Consider the following 20,748-nt stretch of genomic DNA (forward strand, 5'->3'; position numbering starts at 1 on the left):
GTGGAGGAAGAGGGAGAGAAAGTAATGTTTCTGGTTCCTCTTTAGAAAATCACCACCCCCAAGCAAGCTTCTCAATGCCTTGCTAGGTGTGAGTTCTTAGAAATGAGGCAAATGTGTCATTTGACGGGTACTTGGGCTCCCCCTCCCAAAAATGATGAATGGCTCGAAAACTACAGAAGCCATCTATCTCCTTGCCACAGGGAATAAAGCTGATCTGCTTTACTTGCCCCATCTATGGGGGTAAACGCTGTGGCGGCAGCTGTATTTGGTTGAAGAGTCAGGTGGCTTCCCCCTCTGCTGCAAAGGCTGTCTCGTAACATAGGGGAATGGGCTGGGCTGTGTGACCAGGGCTGGAAGGGAGGGAGTGCAGTGAAGACACATTTTTTTTTTTTTTTGAGAGAGAGAGAGAGAGAGAGAGAGAGAGAGGCAGGAGGGGGGGAGGGGCAGAGGGAGAGAGAGAATTTTAAGCAGTCTCCACGCCCAGCATGAAGCCTGACTTGGGGCTCCATCTCACGATCCTGAGATCCTGGCCTGAGCGGAAATCAAAGAGTCAGATGCTTAACCAACTGAGCCACCCAGGCGCCCCTGCGAAGACACATTTTTGACTCACACGGTTAGGTTTGGTTTCAGTGCATTACCCAGCAAACCCAGGGGCGCACACTTGAACACCTGGTCAGATTCTTAAAGACTGGACAGTTGAGAAAAAAAAGTAGAGCTCTGTGCCACTGCATCAGTTGGTCAGAAAAACTCAGAGCTGACCAGGTGGCAAGGCTCAAGTTGTGAATGAGTAGCTCTGGTTATCTCTGGACAGCCGGGCCTCTAAATTCCAATTCTCATTCCAGCACACAACTTCTTGGTGAGGTAGGTCACAGCAGCCAAACCCAGATCGTACCCAGGGTCGATGCTCTGTTGGTCCACATGGGTTTGGAATTTTTTTTTTTAATTTCTTAAAAACTACAAATCACCTTATGTTTGAAAACAGAGGAAGCATCTGGGAGGTGGGGCTTCTCTCTGCAGACTTCCCAGGGCACCAAACACCACAACAGTAGCAGCCACATGGCCTGACCCTTATCCCTCGGCCCCACTGCCAGGTATTGTTGGGTGAAATCACCGGAGTCCAAACCATGCCTCTGGGAGGAGGGGGGCAGGGGGCAAGGCTGGGGAGAGTGTAATGAGATGATTTGAAAGCCCTGTAAACTTTTTCCATTTTAACTGATATTTCTGGAGGAGGCACCAGCTCTCTCGGGAGGCCAGTTCTAAGGCATTCCATGGAGCCCAAAGCCAGCTGTAAAAGGCCAGCTTGGGGCAGAGCTGCTGGGGAAAGAGTTGTGCTTGGATTTCCAGTTGTTCCAAGTGTTGATTCATAAGGCCACAATTAGGGGAGGAGGCTACCTCTTTACTCCCCAGTCCCACGCGGAACACGGAATGGAATGACCTCAGAATACTCTCCACTTCCTAATGGTTTGAGAAGCAGAATTTCTTGCTTATTGATACGGAGGAAACAAACATTAAAAATCCAAAGTGAGGGCTCGGAGGGTTTGAGTCCATTTACAAGGATCACATGGGTGGGAGGCAGTAGGGTTGACAGAGCTCGGAGGCAGGTCTGGTGGATGTCCAGCCCATGTTTTTCTCCTCGCTCCCCTGCCCCCCAGGGTACTAGCACAGGACAAGTCTCTGGGGCTGCAAAGATCGAGACACAGCCCCGATTCCCAGGAGCCCAGATAAGGACAATGTAGGAAGTTCTCATTCCGTTAGAGAACCATCTTGGCCTGCAGCATGCTCCCTCAGTGACAGAGCCTTTTTACACCTCAGCGTCTGCACTTATAAAGCAAGGAATCATGCCTATCCTCAACTAGAATGTACCTTTTAATATGTTCAAGGATTTACAAAATATCCTAGGGCCCTTGGCACTATGTCAATATGGAGTGTCAGTCCGACCTTTAATGTATTACCCGTGACTACGACTACTTAGAACATTTAAGTCTGATGCTCTATGCATTAGCGAAATGAATTGGACTGGTAAGTATGGTGAGTTCATACCAGCTACCACAGCGCAAACTGGAGGGGGGCTCAGGTGACCGGATGTGAAAAGGTTTTGAAGGCCTGCTCCCAGCTTGAGTTGTGCTAATAAGGAAAAGCCCTAACTGAATCACAAGAAAAATGGGAATGCAGTAGAGGAAACGCTTCAGAGTGAAATGAGGGGCTAGGAAAAACATGTGGGTAACAATCACGGCGTGAAAGGAACCGGCCCACTCTTTAGCCATATTGTTTCCCGTCTCCCGATTTCAATTCACACAGCGGGGCTATCCGGCTGCTCCATAGCTGTCCCACTGCATCCCGTGGCAGGTAACCCTGGCCCTGGGCAGAGCGTGCACAGACCCGAGACAACGGACTCCGGGCCTGCCTCACAGGAGATGGCAGACGTCAGAGGGGCTCTGGCTTAACATGCCACAGGAGGGCTGTGCAGAAAGAGAGTCTGGTCAAGGCTCTGGAAAGCCCTGTGGAGTCTGTAGGGAACAATAAGAATGCAGAACATAAATGTAAGCTGCAGGCTGATGGGTCCATTAGGAATTAGGGCCGTCTTTGAAAGGAATCTGTGGAGATGATGCAAAACACCAAGCATGTGACCCAAATCGCGGCAGGGCAGATTGGAGGGAGAGGGGACTGGGAATGAGACATTTTCTAATCTGACTAGTCTGAAGTTTCCCCTCAGTGAGGAGCAGGGTCACTGCACAATTAGAGGCAGAGTTAGACTGAACATAGTCTGCTTAGCAACTCAGAGGGATGACCTCCACAAAGCTAAGCTGGGCTTGGAGGCGGATGCGCGCGGAGCCTGGGATGTCTTCGAAGTGAGTCGCAGAACAGTCTTTCTGCCTTTCATGTCAAATCGTAAAGGCGAAGACAAAACAGTCTGCTGAGAAAAGGAGAGGATGATGACTTGGTGGCCTCGGTGTTAGAGAAGAAACATCTAGGTCCTCCAGAGGCCAGGCTCCCACATCCCTGGACTTTCCAGGACAACACATCTCTGGGGCAATAAGAGATAATCTAATAAATATCCGCAGCTTCCTGACTGGAGACAGCTTAATGTGTGAAACGCTTTCAGATCCAACTGTTTGAAAACAAGGCTTCCTCTACATAGGACACAAGTTTCTTCCAGTTCATTTCTAAGTCAGAGTGTGTGGTCTATCGTCCCTGACTTCAACTTCTCTCCTAGGCCCCAATCACCACTTAGTACCAGGTGCTGCACGGAGTACTTTATATATGTTATCTCAAGTCACCCTCAGAACTGCCAGGAAGTAGGTATTATGTCATTTCAGAGGTAAGGAGTCTGAGGTTTGGGCAGGTCAAAAATCTTGCACAAAGGCACCTGGGTGGCTGAGTCAGTTAAGCATCTGACTCTTGGTTTTAGCTCAGGTCATGATCTCAGGGTCATGGGATCGAGCCCTGCATCAGGCTCTGTGTTCAGCAGGGAGCCTGCCTGAGATTTTCTCTTCCTCTCCCTCTGCCCCTCCTGCTTGTGTGCATGCTCTCTCTCTCTCGCTCTCAAATAAATCTTTTAAAAAAAAATCTTGCACAAAATCACACAGCTTGCAAGTGGATTCAAAGAATATAAGAGACAAGTCAGGGGTGAAACTGAGAAGATTTGACAACCCACTGGTTGTTTATAGGTGGTAAATCAAACAGGTTGAAAGCAGGTCTCTACATCTGAATGGATCAAATATCAAGTCACGAATCTTCATTACAAGGTAAGAAACAAAAAGAGAAACACAGGGTTGTGAGAACCCTTTGGAGGAGATAATCCCTGCCAGCCAAGCAAATCTAAGAGGGCTTCATGGATAGGGTGCTACCTGAAATGGGTCTTAGAAGAAAAGCAAGCTTTCAGCAGGTGAAGAAAACTGGAAACTATTTTCTACTGAAGAAACAGCAAGAGAAAAGGCAAAAAAAAAAGTGGGAAGCAGGAGGTATACATGTGAAATGCTAAATAGCTCATGTGGAGGAGCACCTGGGTGGCTCAGTCGGTTAAGCATCTGACTTGATTTCAGCTCATGTCATAATCTCAAGGTCGTGAGATTGAGCCCTGCATCAGGCTCTGTGCTGGGCCTGAAGCCTGCTTAAGATTCTCTCTCTCCCTCTCCCTCTGCCCCTCCCCCTGCTCATGCTTGCTAAATAAATAAATAAATAGCCATGTGGCTTTGGGAATGTGACGACTGAAGAAACCGGAGTCCTAGGCCTATTTCATCTCAAGTCCTTTACACCAGGATGACCTACTTATCCTTCACACTGATGCCAGTAAATAAAAGCAAGTTGAGCTGATAGTCCAGAAAATAACCTGAGGTCAATCCAATGCACACATCTGGCCCTCCTGAGTCTCCTTCTGATGCTTCAAGACCCTAGTTCTCCTGCATGGCATTTAGTTTTATCTGTTCCTTTGGTCTCAGATGAGGATGCCCCACTCCAGCCCCTGCTTGAGAATAATTGCTCCAACTGACAACCCTAAGCCTCCCAATGGAGAAGGGGGAGATGGTGTTCAAAACTCATGATTTTGGTCTTCCCTTAAGGAGCAAAGAGATTTACAGAAAGTTTGTGAGTGGAAGAGCAGCACTATGACATTTTTGTTCATGGAGGGTATTAACCTGCTGTATGTAAAGACAGATTTAAACAGTTAGAGACTGGTGGAAGAAAGACCAACATGGAGGCCCTGTAATAGTCAAGAAGAAATGTGGGTCATAACTAGAGTGAAGATAGTGGGAATGGAGAGGAAAGTGGGAAGATAGTGGGGATGGCCAGGAATAGGAAGGAGGTAGGATTGTCAAGACATTCTTATCTACTGGCTATTTGTAGACAGTAATTCAAAAATGGTTAGAAGGAGGGGATGTACATTTGAAAGGTTCAGGGACTAAGTCACAGCTCTTCTTAGAAGACTGTGTGACTTTGGGCAAAACACCTCATCTCTCTAAACCTCAGCATCCTCAGATAAGGTAAGAGGCTAATAGTTGTAGGGGGCGGAGCAAGATGGCGGAGGAGTAGGAGACCTGGATTTTGTCTCCTCTCAGGAATTCAGCTGGATAGGGATCAAACCATTCTGAACACCTACAAACTCAACAGGAGATCGAAGAAAAGAAGAGCAACAACTCTCTCATCAGAAAAGCGACCACTTTCTGGAAGGTAGGACATGCGGACAAGTGAATCCGAGGTGATATTCGGGAGGATAGACGGCAGGGGAGGGGCCTCCATCAGCCGCCTCTGGCAAGTGATAGAGCCACGGAGCACAAAATCGGAACTTTTAAAAGTCTGCTCCGCCGAGGGACGTTACTCTGGTGGCTAAGCGGGGGTGGAACCCTCCGGGACAGTGTGGTCTCAGGACCCTCGGGGTCATAGAAAGATCGGGGGTGCCTGAGTGCAGCAGAGCTCCCAGGTATGGAGCAGGGAAGCCGGCTGCAGAGGCAGAGCCCAGGCGCGGGCTCTAAGCTCGGGGTGGCCATAAACCGTGATCCGCGGCACCGTCGGGCCCCTGCTCCTCCAGCAGGGACCCAACAAGCGGCAGATCCGGGGAGACTCCCCTTCCTCCCCCGGGAGGAGCCACGCAGGAGTGCACTGCGGGGATCTGCTGGGTTTGGAGACTCCACCCAGGGTCCGGTGCCAGAGATAGAGGCGCGCGGTCGCAGGCCGGGCGAGCACGGAGTGCAGCTGCAGACCGGGGAGACGGGAGTGACTGACGGCCTTTCTCTGGGGGCTCACTGAGGAGCGGGGCCCCGAGTTCTCGGCTCCTCCAGGGCGGAGATTGGGAGGCCGCCATTTTCACTCTCCGCCTCCAAAGCTGTAGGGAAAGCTCGCAGGGAACAAAAGCCCCGGAGAGCAAACGCGAGCAGATGACTTAGCCGGGAGGGGGCAAGGGCGGGGCAATTCCGCCTCCGGCAGAGACATTTGGAAACCACGGCAACAGGCCCCTCCCCAGAAGATCAGCGAGAACAGCCGGCCAAGACCAAGTTCACCGATCAATGAGAACGGCAGAACTCCAGCGCTAGGGGAATACTGCACATAGAATTCACGGCTTTTTTACCATGATTCTTTAGTCTTTCAAAGTTAATTTTTTTAACTGTCTTTTTGTCTTACTATTTCTTTTTGAATTTCTCTTTTTCCCTTTTTCAACCAACATCTTATCAATCCCTTTTTAAAAAAAAAAAAAAAACGTTTTTATTTTTCATTTTTAGAGTCATATTCTATCCCTTCATAGTAGTTACCCATATTTTTGGCTTATATAGATAAGTTGTTCTCTCTTTAAAATTTTGAGATAGTTTCTTCTAACAGATTAAAATATACCCTAAATCTCCAGTATATGGTGCTTTCTATTCCCCTGCCTGATCACATCCTCTCCCTTTTTTTTTCTCTTTTTCTTTTTTCTTTTTTTAAATCCTCTTCTTTCTTTTTTCAAACAACTTCTTATCAATTCCTTTTATAACATTTTTTATAATTTCCATTTTTACAGTCATATTCCATCCCTTCATCATATCAACCCTTATTTTTGTACATATATAAGTTTTTCTTTCTTTAAAATTTTGGGAGGCACTTTCTTCAAAAAGACCAAAACACACCCCAAATCTAGTGTGTGGTACTGACCTATATACCATATAGATCATATTTGATCACATTCTGGTTTTCCTTTTGTTGTTGTTGTTTTGTTTTGTTTGTTTTTGTTTTTATCTTTTTTTTTTTTTTCTTTTTTCTCTCTTTCCCTTTCTTATCCCACTGCTTCAGGTCTTTTCTGATTTGTTTAGAGCATATTTTCTGGGGACGTGGTTACTCTGCTAGCATTTTGTTCTCTCATTAATCTATTCTCCTCTGCAAAAAATGACAAGACGGAAAAAATCACCTCAACAAAAAGAACAAGAGGTAGTACCGACTGCCAGGGACCTAGACCTACTCAATACGGACATTAGTACGATGTCAGATCTAGAGTTCAGAATCATCACTTTAAAGATACTAGCTGGGCTTGAAAAAAATATGGAAGTTATTAGAGAAACCCTTTCTGGAGAAGTAAAAGAGCTAAAATCCAACCAAGTAGAAATCAAAAAGGCTATTAATGAGGTGCAATCAAAAATGGGGGCGCTAACTGCTAGAATAAATGAGGCAGAAGAGAGAATCAGTAATATAGAAGATGAAATGATGGAAAATAAAGAAGCTGAGAAAAAGAGAGATAAACAACTACTGGATCACGAGGGCAGAATTCGAGAGATAAGCGATACCATAAGACGAAACGACATTAGAATAATTGGGATCCCAGAAGAAGAAGAAAGAGAGAGAGGGCCAGAAGGTATAATGGAGCAAATTATAGCAGAGAACTTCCCTAATTTGGGGAAAGAAACAGGCATGAAAATCCAAGAAGCACAGAGAACCCCTCTCAAAATCAATAAAAATAGGTCAACTCCCCGACATCTAATAGTAAAACTTACGAGTCTCATAGACAAAGAGAAAATCCTGAAAGCAGCTCGGGAGAAGAGATATGTAACCTACAATGGTAGAAACATTAGATTGGCAACAGACCTATCCACAGAGACCTGGCAGGCCAGAAAGGACTGGCAGGATATATTCAGAGCACTAAATGAGAAAAATATGCAGCCAAGAATACTCTATCCAGCTAGGCTGTCATTGAAAATTGAAGGAGAGATAAAAAGCTTCCAGGACAAACAAAAACTAAAGGAATTTGCAAACACAAAACCAGCCCTACAGGAAATCTTGAAAGGGGTCCTCTAAGCAAAGAGAGACCCTAAAAGCAACATAGACCAGAAAGGAACACAGACAATATATGGTAACAGTCACCTTACAGGCAATACAATGGCACTAAATTCCTATCTTTCAATAGTTACCCTGAATGTAAATGGGCTAAACGCCCCAATCAAAAGACACAGGCTATCAGACTGGATTAAAAAACAAGACCCATTGATATGCTGTCTGCAAGAGACTCATTTTAGAACCAAAGACACCCCCAGATTGAAAGTGAGGGGGTGGAAAACCATTTACCATGCTAATGGACACCAAAAGAAAGCTGGGGTGGCAATCCTTATATCAGACAAAGTAGATTTTAAACCAAAGACAGTAATAAGAGATGAGGAAGGACACTATATCATACTTAAAGGATCTATCCAACAAGAAGATCTAACAATTGTAAATATATCTGCCCCTAACATGGGAGCAGCCAATTATATAAGGCAATTAATAACAAAAGCAAAGAAACACATTGACAACAATACAATAATAGTGGGGGACTTTAACATCCCCCTCACTGAAATGGACAGATAGTCTAAGCAAAAGATCAACAAGGAAATAAAGACTTTAAATGACACACTGGACCAAATGGACTTCACAGACATATTCAGAACATTCCACCCCAAAGCAACGGAATACACATTCTTCTCTAGTGCCCATGGAACATTCTCCAGAATAGATCACATCCTAGGTCATAAATCAGGTCTCAACCGGTACCAAAAGATTGGGATCATTCCCTGCCTATTTTCAGACCACAATGCTTTGAAACTAGAACTCAATCACAAGAGGAAAGTCGGAAAGAACTCAAATACATGGAGGCTAAGGAGCATCCTACTGAAGAATGAATGGGTCAACCAGGAAATTAAAGAAGAATTAAAAAATACATGGAAACCAATGAAAATGAAAACACAACTGTGCAAAATCTTTGGGATGCAGCAAAGGCAGTCCTAAGAGGAAAGTATATAGCAATACAAGCCTTTCTCAAGAAACAAGAAAGGTCTCAAGTACACAATCTAACCCTACACCTAAAGGAGCTGGAGAAAAAACAGCAAATAAAGCCTAAACCCAGCAGGAGAAGAGAAATCATAAAGATCAGAGCAGAAATCAATGAAATAGAAACTAAAAGAACAGTAGAACAGATCAACGAAACTAGGAGCTGGTTCTTTGAAAGAATTAACAAGATTGATAAACCCCTGGCCAGACTGATCAAAAAGAGAAGAGAAATGACCCAAATCAACAAAATCATGAATGAAAGAGGAGAGATCACAACCAACACCAAAGAAATACAAACAATTATAAGAACATATTATGAGCAACTCTATGCCAGCAAATTAGATAACCTGGAAGAGATGGATGCATTCCTAGAGATGTATCAACTACCAAAACTGAACCAGGATGAAATAGAAAACCTGAACAGACCTATAACCACTAAGGAAATTGAAGCAGTCATCAAAAATCTCCCAAAAAACAAAAGCCCAGGGCCAGATGGCTTCCCAGGGGAATTCTACCAAACCTTTCAAGAAGAATTAATACCTATTCTTCTGAAACTGTTCCAAAAAATAGAAACGGAAGGAAAACTTCCAAACTCATTTTATGAGGCCAGCATTACCTTGATCCCAAAACCAGACAAAGACCCCATCAAAAAGGAGAATTACAGACCAATATCCCTGATGAACATGGATGCAAAAATTCTCACCAAAATACTAGCCAATAGGATCCAACAGTATATTAAAAGGATTATTCACCATGACCAAGTGGGATTTATCCCTGGGCTGCAAGGTTGGTTCAACATCCGCAAATCAATCAATGTGATACAATACATTAACAAAAGAAAGAACAAGAATCATATGATCCTCTCAATAGATGCAGAAAAAGCTTTTGACAAAGTACAGCATCCTTTCTTGATCAAAACTCTTCAGAGTATAGGGATAGAGGGTACATACCTCAATATCATAAAAGCCATCTATGAAAAACCTACAGCAAATATCATTCTCAATGGGGAAAAACTGAGAGCTTTCCCCCTAAGGTCAGGAACGCGGCAGGGATGTCCACTATCACCACTGCTATTCAACATAGTATTGGAAGTCCTAGCCACAGCAATCAGACAACAAAAAGAAATCAAAGGCATCCAAATTGGCAAAGAAGAAGTCAAACTCTCACTCTTTGCAGATGATATGATACTTTATGTGGAAAACCCAAAAGACTCCACCCCAAAACTGCTAGAACTCATACAGGAATTCAGTAAAGTGGCAGGATATAAAATCAATGCACAGAAGTCAGTGGCTTTCCTATACACCAACAACAAGACAGAAGAAAGAGAAATTAAGGAGTCCATCCCATTTACAATTGCACCCAAAACCATAAGATACCTAGGAATAAATCTAACCAAAGAGACAAAGGATCTGTACTCAGAAAACTATAAAATACTCATGAAAGAAATTGAGGAAGACACAAAGAGATGGAAAAACGTTCCATGCTCATGGATTGGAAGAACAAATATTGTGAAGATGTCAATGCTACCTAGAGCAATCTACACATTCAATGCAATCCCCATCAAAATACCATCCACTTTTTTCAAAGAAATGGAACAAATCATCCTAAAATTTGTATGGAACCAGAAAAGACCCCGCATAGCCAGAGGAATATTGAAAAAGAAAAGCAAAGCCGGCGGCATCACAATTCCGGACTTCAAGCTCTATTACAAAGCTGTCATCATCAAGACGGCATGGTACTGGCACAAAAACAGACACATAGATCAGTGGAACAGAATAGAGAGCCCAGAAATGGACCCTCAACTCTATGGTCAACTCATCTTTGACAAAGCAGGAAAGAATGTCCAATGGAAAAAAGACAGTCTCTTCAACAAATGGTGTTGGGAAAATTGGATAGCCACATGCAGAAGAATGAAACTGGACCATTTCCTTACACCACACACAAAAATAGACTCCAAATGGTTGAAAGACCTCAATGTGAGACAGGAGTCCATCCAAATCCTAAAGGAGAACACAGGCAGCAACCTCTTTGACCTCAGCCGAAGCAACTTCTTCCTAGAAACATCGCCAAAGGCAAGGGAAGCAAGGGCAAAAATGAACTATTGGGACTTCATCAAGATAAAAAGTTTTTGCAAAGCAAAGGAAACAGTCAACAAAACCAAAAGACAACCGACAGAATGGGAGAAGATATTTGCAAATGACATATCAGATAAAGGGCTAGTATCCAAAATCTATAAAGAACTCATCAAACTCAACACCCAAAGAACAAAGAATCCAATCAAGAAATGGGCAGAAGACATGAACAGACATTTTTCCAAAGAAGACATCCAAATGGCCAACAGACACATGAAAAAGTGCTCAATATCGCTCAGCATCAGGGAAATCCAAATCAAAACCTCAATGAGATACCACCTCACACCAGTCAGAATGGCTAAAATTAACAAGTCAGGAAATGACAGATGTTGGTGGGGATGCGGAGAAAGGGGAACCCTCCTACACTGTTGGTGGGAATGCAAGCTGGTGCAGCCACTCTGGAAAACTGTATGGAGGTTCCTCAAAAAGTTGAAAATAGAGCTACCATATGATCCAGCAATTGCACTACTGGGTATTTACCCCAAAGATACAAAAGTAGGGATCCGAAGGGGTACGTGTACCCCGATGTTTATAGCAGCAATGTCCACAATAGCCAAACTGTGGAAAGAGCCAAGATGTCCATCGACAGATGAATGGATAAAGAAGATGTGGTATATATATACAATGGAATATTATGCAGCCATCAAAAGGAATGAGATCTTGCCATTTGCAACGACGTGGATGGAACTGGAGGGTATTATGTTGAGTGAAATAAGTCAAAAAGAGAAAGACATGTATCATATGATCTCACTGATATGAGGAATTCTTAATCGCAGGAATCAAACTGAGGGTTGTTGGAGTGGGGGGTGGGGTGGGAGGGATGGGGTGACTGGGTGATGGACACTGGGGAGGGTGTGTGCTCTGGTAAGCACTGTGAATTGTGCAGGACTGTTGAATCTCAGATCTGTACCTCTGAAACAAATAATGCAATATATGTTAAGAAAAAAAAAAAAGAAGAAGAAGAAGAAGGTAGCGGGAGGGGAAGAATGAGGCGGGGGAAATCGGAGGGGTGGACGAACCATGAGAGACGATGGACTCTGAAAAACAAACAGGGTTCTAGAGGGGAGGGGGGTGGGAGGATGGGTTAGCCTGGTGGTGGGTATTGAGGAGGGCACGTTCTGCATGGAGCACTGGGTGTTGTGCACAAACAATGAATCATGGAACACTTCATCTAAAACTAATGATGTAATGTATGGGGATTAACATAAGAATAAAAAAAAAAAAGAGGCTAATAGTTGTAACTCACGAAGTTGTTCACACAAAGCAAGTGAGGTGAGGTCTTCAGAGCAATGACGACAATGTCTAGAACACAGTCCAAAATGTCAGAATTACCAAGATAAGTGAGTCAGAGGTGGGGCTGGGGATAATGCCATAGGACACTTAAAAGATGACCAGAGTCTGCGTAATTACGAGGGTGGTGCCAGGAAGTCAAAAGTAAACGTTCAACAGGAGAGCCAGGTGTTTTAGAAAGCAGTTCACTGTGCTTTCGTTTTGCAACATCATAATCTTCACACTTGACGTCTGGTGCTCGAGTAGGACAGAGCCCTGTGCTAATAACACTAGGCCCTCTTCCTGCATGTCTTTAGCCAGCAGGAACTACTGCTTTGAAAAATCTGCCCTGAATTTTAGATCTAATACCCTCATAACCAGAGAAGTTAAGACATCTTCGTTTTGTCCCAGGAACCTGTGTATACCTAATGTGTGTGTGTCTTAACATTAAAACGATAAAATAGCAATTCATAATAGGCTAACATTCAAAGTCATGCCCAACTTTTCCTTTTGTAACACTTAAATGGAGGTGTGTCATCAATAATATAATCGAAGCAGTCAAGGGTAAATCAAGAATAATTAAAGGTTGATGCACAACCAGGAATAGTACCCCCAAACAAAAATATGAAGGAAAAACCCCATGAAGGGTGGAGCTCTTGCTTACCCAGACAGTATGGATCCCAGAAGATCATCGGTCAAAGGTAACCTGGAGGACTTGCACAGCCTTCTGATGTCTTTGCTGGGTAATACTTTTTTTCTGCATTAAAACAAAGCAAACAGGTCTTTATATATTTTATGTCTCTCGAGTAACAATTACATGCTATAGGACAGAAAATACAGATGCGTCCTAAAAATCTGCACATGGAAATGAGTATGAAAATTGGTATTGGAATTCACAGTAAGGAAAAACAGTCATATTGCATTTCACCAACTCTTTCCATTTCAGAAGTTACCAGATTCTGTCCTTCCAAAGGCCTTTCCATCAAGATTCAGACTCTTGGTTGGTGATAGTACAATATATTACGGCTCAGCCACAAGTGTTGCTCCAAGTAATCGATCTGCATTCTTGACCACTAGTCAAAACTGGTTCTGATATTTGAAAACATCTCTTAATTTGACAGGCATCTAGAGCCTCCAACGCAAGTATTGTATGACTCAAGGGTGTTTTTCTAGTCTTTTCCTTGGACCCAAACCTTGTAACCTTGAAGCCCCAGCTGGGGCTTTAACATTCACCTCGATTTTGTCAGATGCTCTTTCTCCAGAGCGGCTCAACAGCCATTTTCCCCAGCCTGCCAGGGACACAGAAATGCTCGTCCAGTGTTCTCATTCAGCCAGTGTTCTTCCAGGCACCAGGCAAAATCAGAACCAATAGGAAGGAAAGTGAGCTGCTTTATTCACAGTGAGTTTATAAGATGATGAGAGAATGTTTATGTCTAGAATTAAAGCTTGTCAGATCTGGAAGAACCTCAGAGCTGTCTGATCAAGCAGCCCCATCATTCCCAGGAGGTATTCCTTTAGTGAAGGAGGGTCACACTTCTCACCCTGGGCAAGGGGTACCACCAGGGTGGAAGGCAGGGCCAGGGTCATGCAAAGCTCAGGCCATACGGCCTCTGGAGGCTCAGGAAAGCTTAAAGATTCAAGGAAAAATACCATCTTTACAAAAACTCAACAACAATGTATTATGGATTAGGAAAAAAAAAATCATGTTCCTCATTAAGATAAACTGTAGGACCTTTAGAGGTATTTAGGGTATGCAGCCGGCCACTTGGGTACAAACTTCAGGTCTGGGGATGATGGGAGGGGTCATAGGGCAAAGAAATGTCAGTGATACGTAGTAACAAAATTAGAGGCTAGAGTTAGGACTAAGATTTTCTAACTCCTGGTGAATATTTCCCCCCTACAATATCAGGTCTGTGGGTAAGATGAACACCAAAACGTATTAAGATGGGGCTCCAATTTATACAAAAGACTTAATAAAGTGCAACAGAAACATGGCATATGTACTAGAAATTGATTATGCTGAGCTTCATTATTTTCAAGAAGAAATAATTTCAAAGAAATTCTATAGAAAGTTTACTTGTAAATTTCCTGTTTTCTGTATTAGAAAAGACACATTTATAAATCCCAGTTATCACTAAAATAATGTAAGAAGACATATCAGAATTAAAGCTTCTAACATCTGGATTTACTATGTTTCGGTTGAAAGCCTCTAGAAGCCAATTAAAAGGAAATGGAAAGGGGCATCCTTATTTTTTTGAAGATACAGGACCTTCCCTATTCCATCAACAAACAAAGCTCACCATCGCTACAAAATATTGGTACCCAAATACTTTCCAAAAATGATTTAAAGTACATTTGCTATATAGTGAAGTATGATGGGACATCTCAATGTTCTTTTTGCCCTGTTGGATAAAGTATAAACTCCTTCATTACGTAGGGCCGCAGAAACTTAAATGATTTACTAAAATCGATAAAATAAAAGCTTACTTTTCTCGATCTTGGTATACACAAGTAGCAGTGAGCCTTTCAAAATTCTCAAAAGTGTTCTTCTTGAGCTGTTCATGGGCCTGTGCAATTAGGACATTCATATCAGGACTCGTGTCCTCGGGCACCTGGTAGTGACGTGCAAGGGTTATAACTTCATGGTCTGTGAGTTTCCCAACAGTTAGACTCATTATTATGTCTCTGTAAAGAAAATGAGAAATTACTCGTGAAATTACATCTAAGAATATTTTACTCTCTTTCTATTAAAAATATCTAAATTCCGGGGTGCTTGGGTGGCTCAGATGGTTAAGCATCTGCCTTCAGCTCCGGTCTTGATCTCCAGGTCCTGGGATCAAAGCCTCTGTCAGGTTCCCGGCTCAACAGGGAGTCTACTTTGCCATCTCCCTCTGCCTCTCCCCCTGCTCATGCTCTGTCTCTCTCTGTCTCAAATGAATAAATAAAATCTTTTAAAAAATCCAAATTCCATTTTATAAAACTTTTATCAACTGCACAGAGGACAGGTGACTATTTTTCAATTTAATTGCTACTTCACTTATGAGCAGCAGGAAGACAACAGGGCTAGAAGGGAAAACCATTAAGCACTATAGTTTCTAAATAAAATGGCATCTTGCCCAGAGTCAAACTTCTACCAGGTAACAGCCTGCAACCAGAAAGGAAATCTTTCAAAGTCCTTGAATGGTCAAAAAAAAAAACAACAAAACCTGTCACCAAATACATGATTTCGTTCAATGCCTATTAATCTTACTTTACACAGAATAGTAACAGACTTGGGGTTCTGGCTTCCCAGGGTATAAAATTTATAAATCAGCACATTCGAAAAGCCTTTTCGAGTTGGAGAAAGCAATTGCTGCAGTAAAAACTAAGACTGACATACCCTGCCGGTGAGAAAAAAGTGAGAGAAGAGAGGAAAAAGTGAAAAGCTTTGTAGAGGAACAGTGTCTGAGTCTTTCGAAGGCAAATAGCATTAAAATTATGTGGCAGAGCTAGAAAAACAAATGACAACAATGACATATTAATGAAGACGCCTCAAAGCCTAACAAATTGGCAGGATTGTTTTCAATGTATTCTCTACATCAAAGTGATAAACCATGCAGCATGTGTAAGAAAGAAGTACAGCAAAATAGTTAAAATGCCAACTGCTACAGGGGTTACATGAATAAGCTTCCACCATCTAGAAAATCTACTTACTGAGAAAAATTCAGTTCCCAAGAATCCCAACTAAGTGATGGAAGACGAGATTTTATTTGCTCTTTGGCTACAGACTGATATTTTCGAATAATGGGTTTTAGTTCTTTTATGTATTTCTTGTCATTATCACCATCATCGAAGATCTCTGAGCTTTCCTAGTCAAGAATTTCCTTAGAGTGTAGGAAAGCCCACAGCTATGATGTTGACCCACCTGAAGAAATTGCATTTCACCTATATCCACTTCTCAGGGTTTCTGGGTTTTTTGTTTTGTTTTGCTTTTATTTATTTATTTATTTTTTAATTGGAAAATGAAGACCAAATTCAACCAAGAGGACCCCACAATTGTATCAGGTCGGTTTGGGTCAGACAATCAATCAACAATATTAGCTGGGGACTCACTGTGTGGAAAACACTGCATAGTCACTTTGGCACCTGAGCTTTTCAGAGTCTATAAACTATTACAGCCATCCCAGCACACACAGATGAGCTCTCAATGCCATAAACTGGGAGGGCTGCTTGAATGAATTGAGTAATAATAATAACCCTTGCCATTCATGGAGTACAAGCTCGGTGCAAGGTCCTGTGCTGCCAGGGACTTCTGGCATGGTCCATCTCATCTGGCCTAGAGGATAAGGACTATTACTTTTTTTAAAGATTTTACTTATCTGAGAGAGAGCGCAAGCAGGGGGAACAGCAGAGGGAGAAGCGGACTCCCTGATGAGCAGGGAGCCTGACGCGGGGCTCGATCCCAGGACCCTGGGATCATGACCTGAGCTGAAGGCAGAAGCTTAACCGACTGAGCCACCCAGGTGCCCTGATAGGAACTATTATTATTCCCATTTTATAGATGAGAAACGGAGGCACTGAATACACCCAACATGCTGAAAGCCAGACTAAGAACCCCTGTAGTCTGGCTCCAAAGCCCATGGCCTTGCCTACTCTTCTGTCCTCTCTTCTGTTAGGACACAGAAGACAGAATGAGTGGATGGAGTGGGGCTCAGTGAGGGAAAGTTGCCTAAAGACTGTGGGTTTTAAAAGAGCTGACTGTTTATAGACCTCTACTCCCTTTACTGTCCATGACCTCTGCTTTGAGGACTATCACTGATCAGCAGAAACAAGGAAGAGAAAATCATTTCAGAAACCCTGAGTCACCAACCATGAGATAGGACTACGAGACCACAGAGGAACCACTTCAAGGAAAGCCCCAGGCTCGTTTAGAACACTGGTCATGGAATAATCAGTCATGACATGTGCATAAAATGGAACGCTATGCAACCATGAAAAGATTATTGATTGGTATTTACTGGTATGAAAGATGCCCATGCTATATGGATAAATGTATGATCCCAGTGAAACTGAAAATACTAGTACCTATATATTCATGGGTGAAACCGGGGATGGGGATTAAGGAGGGCACTTGTCATGATGAGCAGTGGGTGATGTACAGAAGTGTTGAATCATGCTATTGTACACCTGAAACTAATATGATACTGTATGTTAACTAACTGGAATTTTTTTTTAAAGATTTTATTTATTTATTTGACAGAGAAAGACACAGCCAGAGAGGGAACACAAGCAGGGGGAGTGGGAGAGGGAGAAGCAGGCCTCCCGCAGAGCAGGGAGCCCGATGTGGGGCTCAATCCCAGGACCCGGGGATCATGACCTGAGCCGAAGGCAGACGCTTAACGACTGAGCCACCCAGGTGCCCAAACTAACTGGAATTTTTAAAAAGATTTATTTACTTGAGAGAGAGCAAGAGCGAGCAAGCAAGAGAGAGCAGGTGGGAGGGGCAGAGGGAGAGGGAGAAGCAAGCTCCCCAATGAGCTCAGGGAGCCCGATGCGACACTCGATGCCAGGACCCTGGGATCATGACCTGAGCCGAAGGCAGCCGCTTAACCGACTGAGCCACCCAGGCACCCAACTAACTGGAATTTAAATACAAACTTTAGAAAAAAGACGAAGGATATACGCCAAAACATCTACAACATCATCCCCGATAGCTGAGATTTCTTTACATAGACACACATGTATATACAAGAGAGTTTCTGCTTTTTCTGAACTTTTGTAATAAACAAATATTACTTTCATCATCATAAAAAAAAAACCCATTTGGAAGTTTTTTTCCTTTTGAGGGTAGAAACAGTGTGAAAAGAAAGACAAGTGGCACACTCCCAAGGACAAGGGAAAAGAACGTGTGCAGCAATAACTAGAAACTTTCCATGTACCTTTAACTAAACTTATTCTAGCACCCCCAGGTCATAAAAGTTTATTTTCCTTTTCATTGGATAACCTGAAATTGTCCTGGCCTCACTGCAATTAAAATTTCTATCGGCTGGCTCTCTGCAGGCTTGGGTTTTAAACAACTCAGTATCCCACCGGTTCCAAAGTCTTTACATGAGGGTTTCAAACAAGCTGCCCCAGACTTACAAGTGCCCCTGGTAATGCTGGATGCCAGGGGCCCCAGAGCGGATGCTGGTGTGGCCGATGTGCCCATTGTCCCCACCTGAGGCAGGGTCCCAGGACTGGGGATCCCAACCAGGAAGGGCAAGACTTGTCCTGCAGAGCTCAAGTGGCCGCCATTACTTTGCCCTGCCTTTGCCACATGCCCCTTCTTTAGGATTCAACCCACCCAGTCAAACTTGAATGGGCTTCACCAAGAATGAGGGTCTTCTCACCCTGCCTTTTTTTGGGTTGTGGTAAAACACCCAGAACATACAATGCACCACTGGTGGCATTTAGCACATTCACAACATTGGACAACCACCACGTCTGTCTCTTCCAGAACATTTTCATCACCTTGAAGAAGCTAGTCACTCTGCTTTCTTCCTTCCTCCCTGCCCTCTCCCCACCTGGCAACAACTAATCTGTTTTCCATCTCTGCGGACTGGCCAGTTCTGGATATTTTGTAGATATGGAATCATGGAGTATTGTCTTTCGTGTCTGGCTTTTCCTGCTTGGCCTAATGTCTTCATGTTCACATCCCTGTTGTAGCATGTATCAGTATTTCATTCCTTTTTGGGGCTGAATAGTATACCATTGTATGAATGTACCACATTTTGTGTATCCATTCATGCATCGATGCACATTTGGGTTGTTTCCACCTTTGTGCTCTTGTGACTAGAGCTACTGTGAACATTCATGTCCAAGTTTTAGTTTGAATGCCTGTTTTCGATTTTGGGGGTATAGCTACCCAGGAGTAAAACTGCTGGGTCACTTAGGAATTCTATATTTAACCTACTGAGGACCCACCAAATGGTTGTCTGCATATTCTGTTTTGCTAGCAGCTGCCACGAAAACAAAGATCCAACTTCCATCACCATAGCCCTTCCTCACTTAAACCTTCGGAGTGAAGCTGAAATATGATCTGAGAGCAAAGTCTGCTCTTGGTGCTTCCCACCCCTTCATTTAAGGGAAATGAAAATTCATTTTAAAAAGGAACTTTCATGGTATTGGTCTGGTGTTCTGTGATTACTAGCGCTAATTGTAAAAACTCAAAATGGCAATCATCTTTGCCTTTACTCAACATTGTACTATGTTCCTGGCAATAATATTTTATATGGATCATCACAGTATTATTTAGTCAATCTTTTAAGGGATGCTGCCATGATTTTCTCTCAGTTTTTGTAATTAAAGTCGTTAAGAGTCAAAAAAAAAAAAAGAAAGAAAGAAAGAGAGAGCGCCAAACTGCTCTAGGGTATTGAAGTAACCAGGCAGAATTCTGAAACATGAAATGCTAAGCAGTTTTACAAGATATAATTCCATTAAAGTCACCCACTCAAGTAACAATGAATAAAAATTTCATTTTAAAGCTCTGAATCTCAGGGTATTTTCTTACACATTGAATCGGTAAAGTCTAAGCAAGAACTTTACTAACAACTAAAAAAAATTAGCTTCAACGTAAACAAGGGCTCAAGAACTGAAGCTTTGGGCTCTAAGGCTTACAAGAAAATCTGGTTGAGCCTAAGTTAAACCAAGTAGCAATTCTGATGACAATTTACTAATCAGAAGCCAGGCATACCTGCTCACATCCTACACTCCCTCAGGTTTTCTATCAATTGGGGGCCTAAGCTGCCCATGCAGAGCAGAAAACCCTGCCTTTCCATCACTGATATCCCAGCCTACCATACTGTTGGACCAGTGTGTTGCCAGACAGTGAGTAGAGGGTGGTAGAGACAGCTCGTAGAGTATGTGTCAGAGGAAGGAGAGATGGTAAGATGCATCAAAGTGGGGCCAGGACAAATGTCTGAGCAAACGGATTTTGCTACCAGGCTATTTATGTTCTCACTGAAGAACAAGGTCATGATATATGGCCACTTCGTCTGGACACTGCCCAGATGGACAGTACTCCAGGGAGTATAGTTATGGACTTATGGTATGAATGGTGTCCCTTGGAGTTGTGTGACATGGTGGCCTTGCCAGAGAAGCCAAAGAACTCCAAAGAAAAGGGAAACACGAGGTCAAGCCCAAACTAAGAAAATCACCTACTCCAGGCTGGGTTGTAAACCTCTTTGCATTTGGGAGGCGATGTGGTTTAGTGGGAAAAGTATGAGCTTTTGAATTACATAGACCCGGCTTAAAATGCCAGCCCCACTAATTCACTAACAAATAGGAACTTTGGTAAATTACTTAACTTCTCCGAAGCTCTGTTCCTTACCTGTGAAACTGGACAAGACCATTTGTTTTGTTGGTCATGTCATGCCTCTCTTTCAAACCCTCTGAGCGCTTGCCATCTCTCCTGAAGTAGAACCCAAGAGTCTCATGATGTGATGTCTGACGGGATGTCCCCCTTTCGATCTCTTGGGCCTCATCCCCTCTTTCCCTCTGTACCTGCCATACTGCACTCGTGCTTTTCCTCAAACAAGCCAGGTACATTCCAGCTTTAGGATCTCCACACTTG

At 43.3% G+C, this 20,748-nt stretch overlaps 1 protein-coding gene across 2 annotated transcripts in view; it reads right to left on the reverse strand.

Annotated features, from left to right (window-relative positions):
* EFHC2 (EF-hand domain containing 2) overlaps positions 1-20,748 on the reverse strand; it is a 280,922-nt gene that overhangs the window by 106,136 nt on the left and 154,038 nt on the right. For both annotated transcript variants that reach the window (XM_064573946.1, XM_045876588.2), the window contains exons 12-13: positions 14,646-14,843; positions 12,823-12,915 (exon numbers count right to left, since the gene is read on the reverse strand). In XM_064573946.1, the coding sequence (XP_064430016.1) occupies positions 12,823-12,915; positions 14,646-14,843 (291 nt within the window). The remainder of the gene's footprint in view (positions 1-12,822; positions 12,916-14,645; positions 14,844-20,748) is intronic.

Source organism: Mirounga angustirostris, unplaced genomic scaffold (genome assembly GCF_029215605.1).
Source record: "Mirounga angustirostris isolate CCGP_5_RB_7025 unplaced genomic scaffold, mMirAng1.0.hap1 SCAF_11, whole genome shotgun sequence".
Taxonomy (NCBI): Eukaryota; Metazoa; Chordata; class Mammalia; order Carnivora; family Phocidae; genus Mirounga; species Mirounga angustirostris.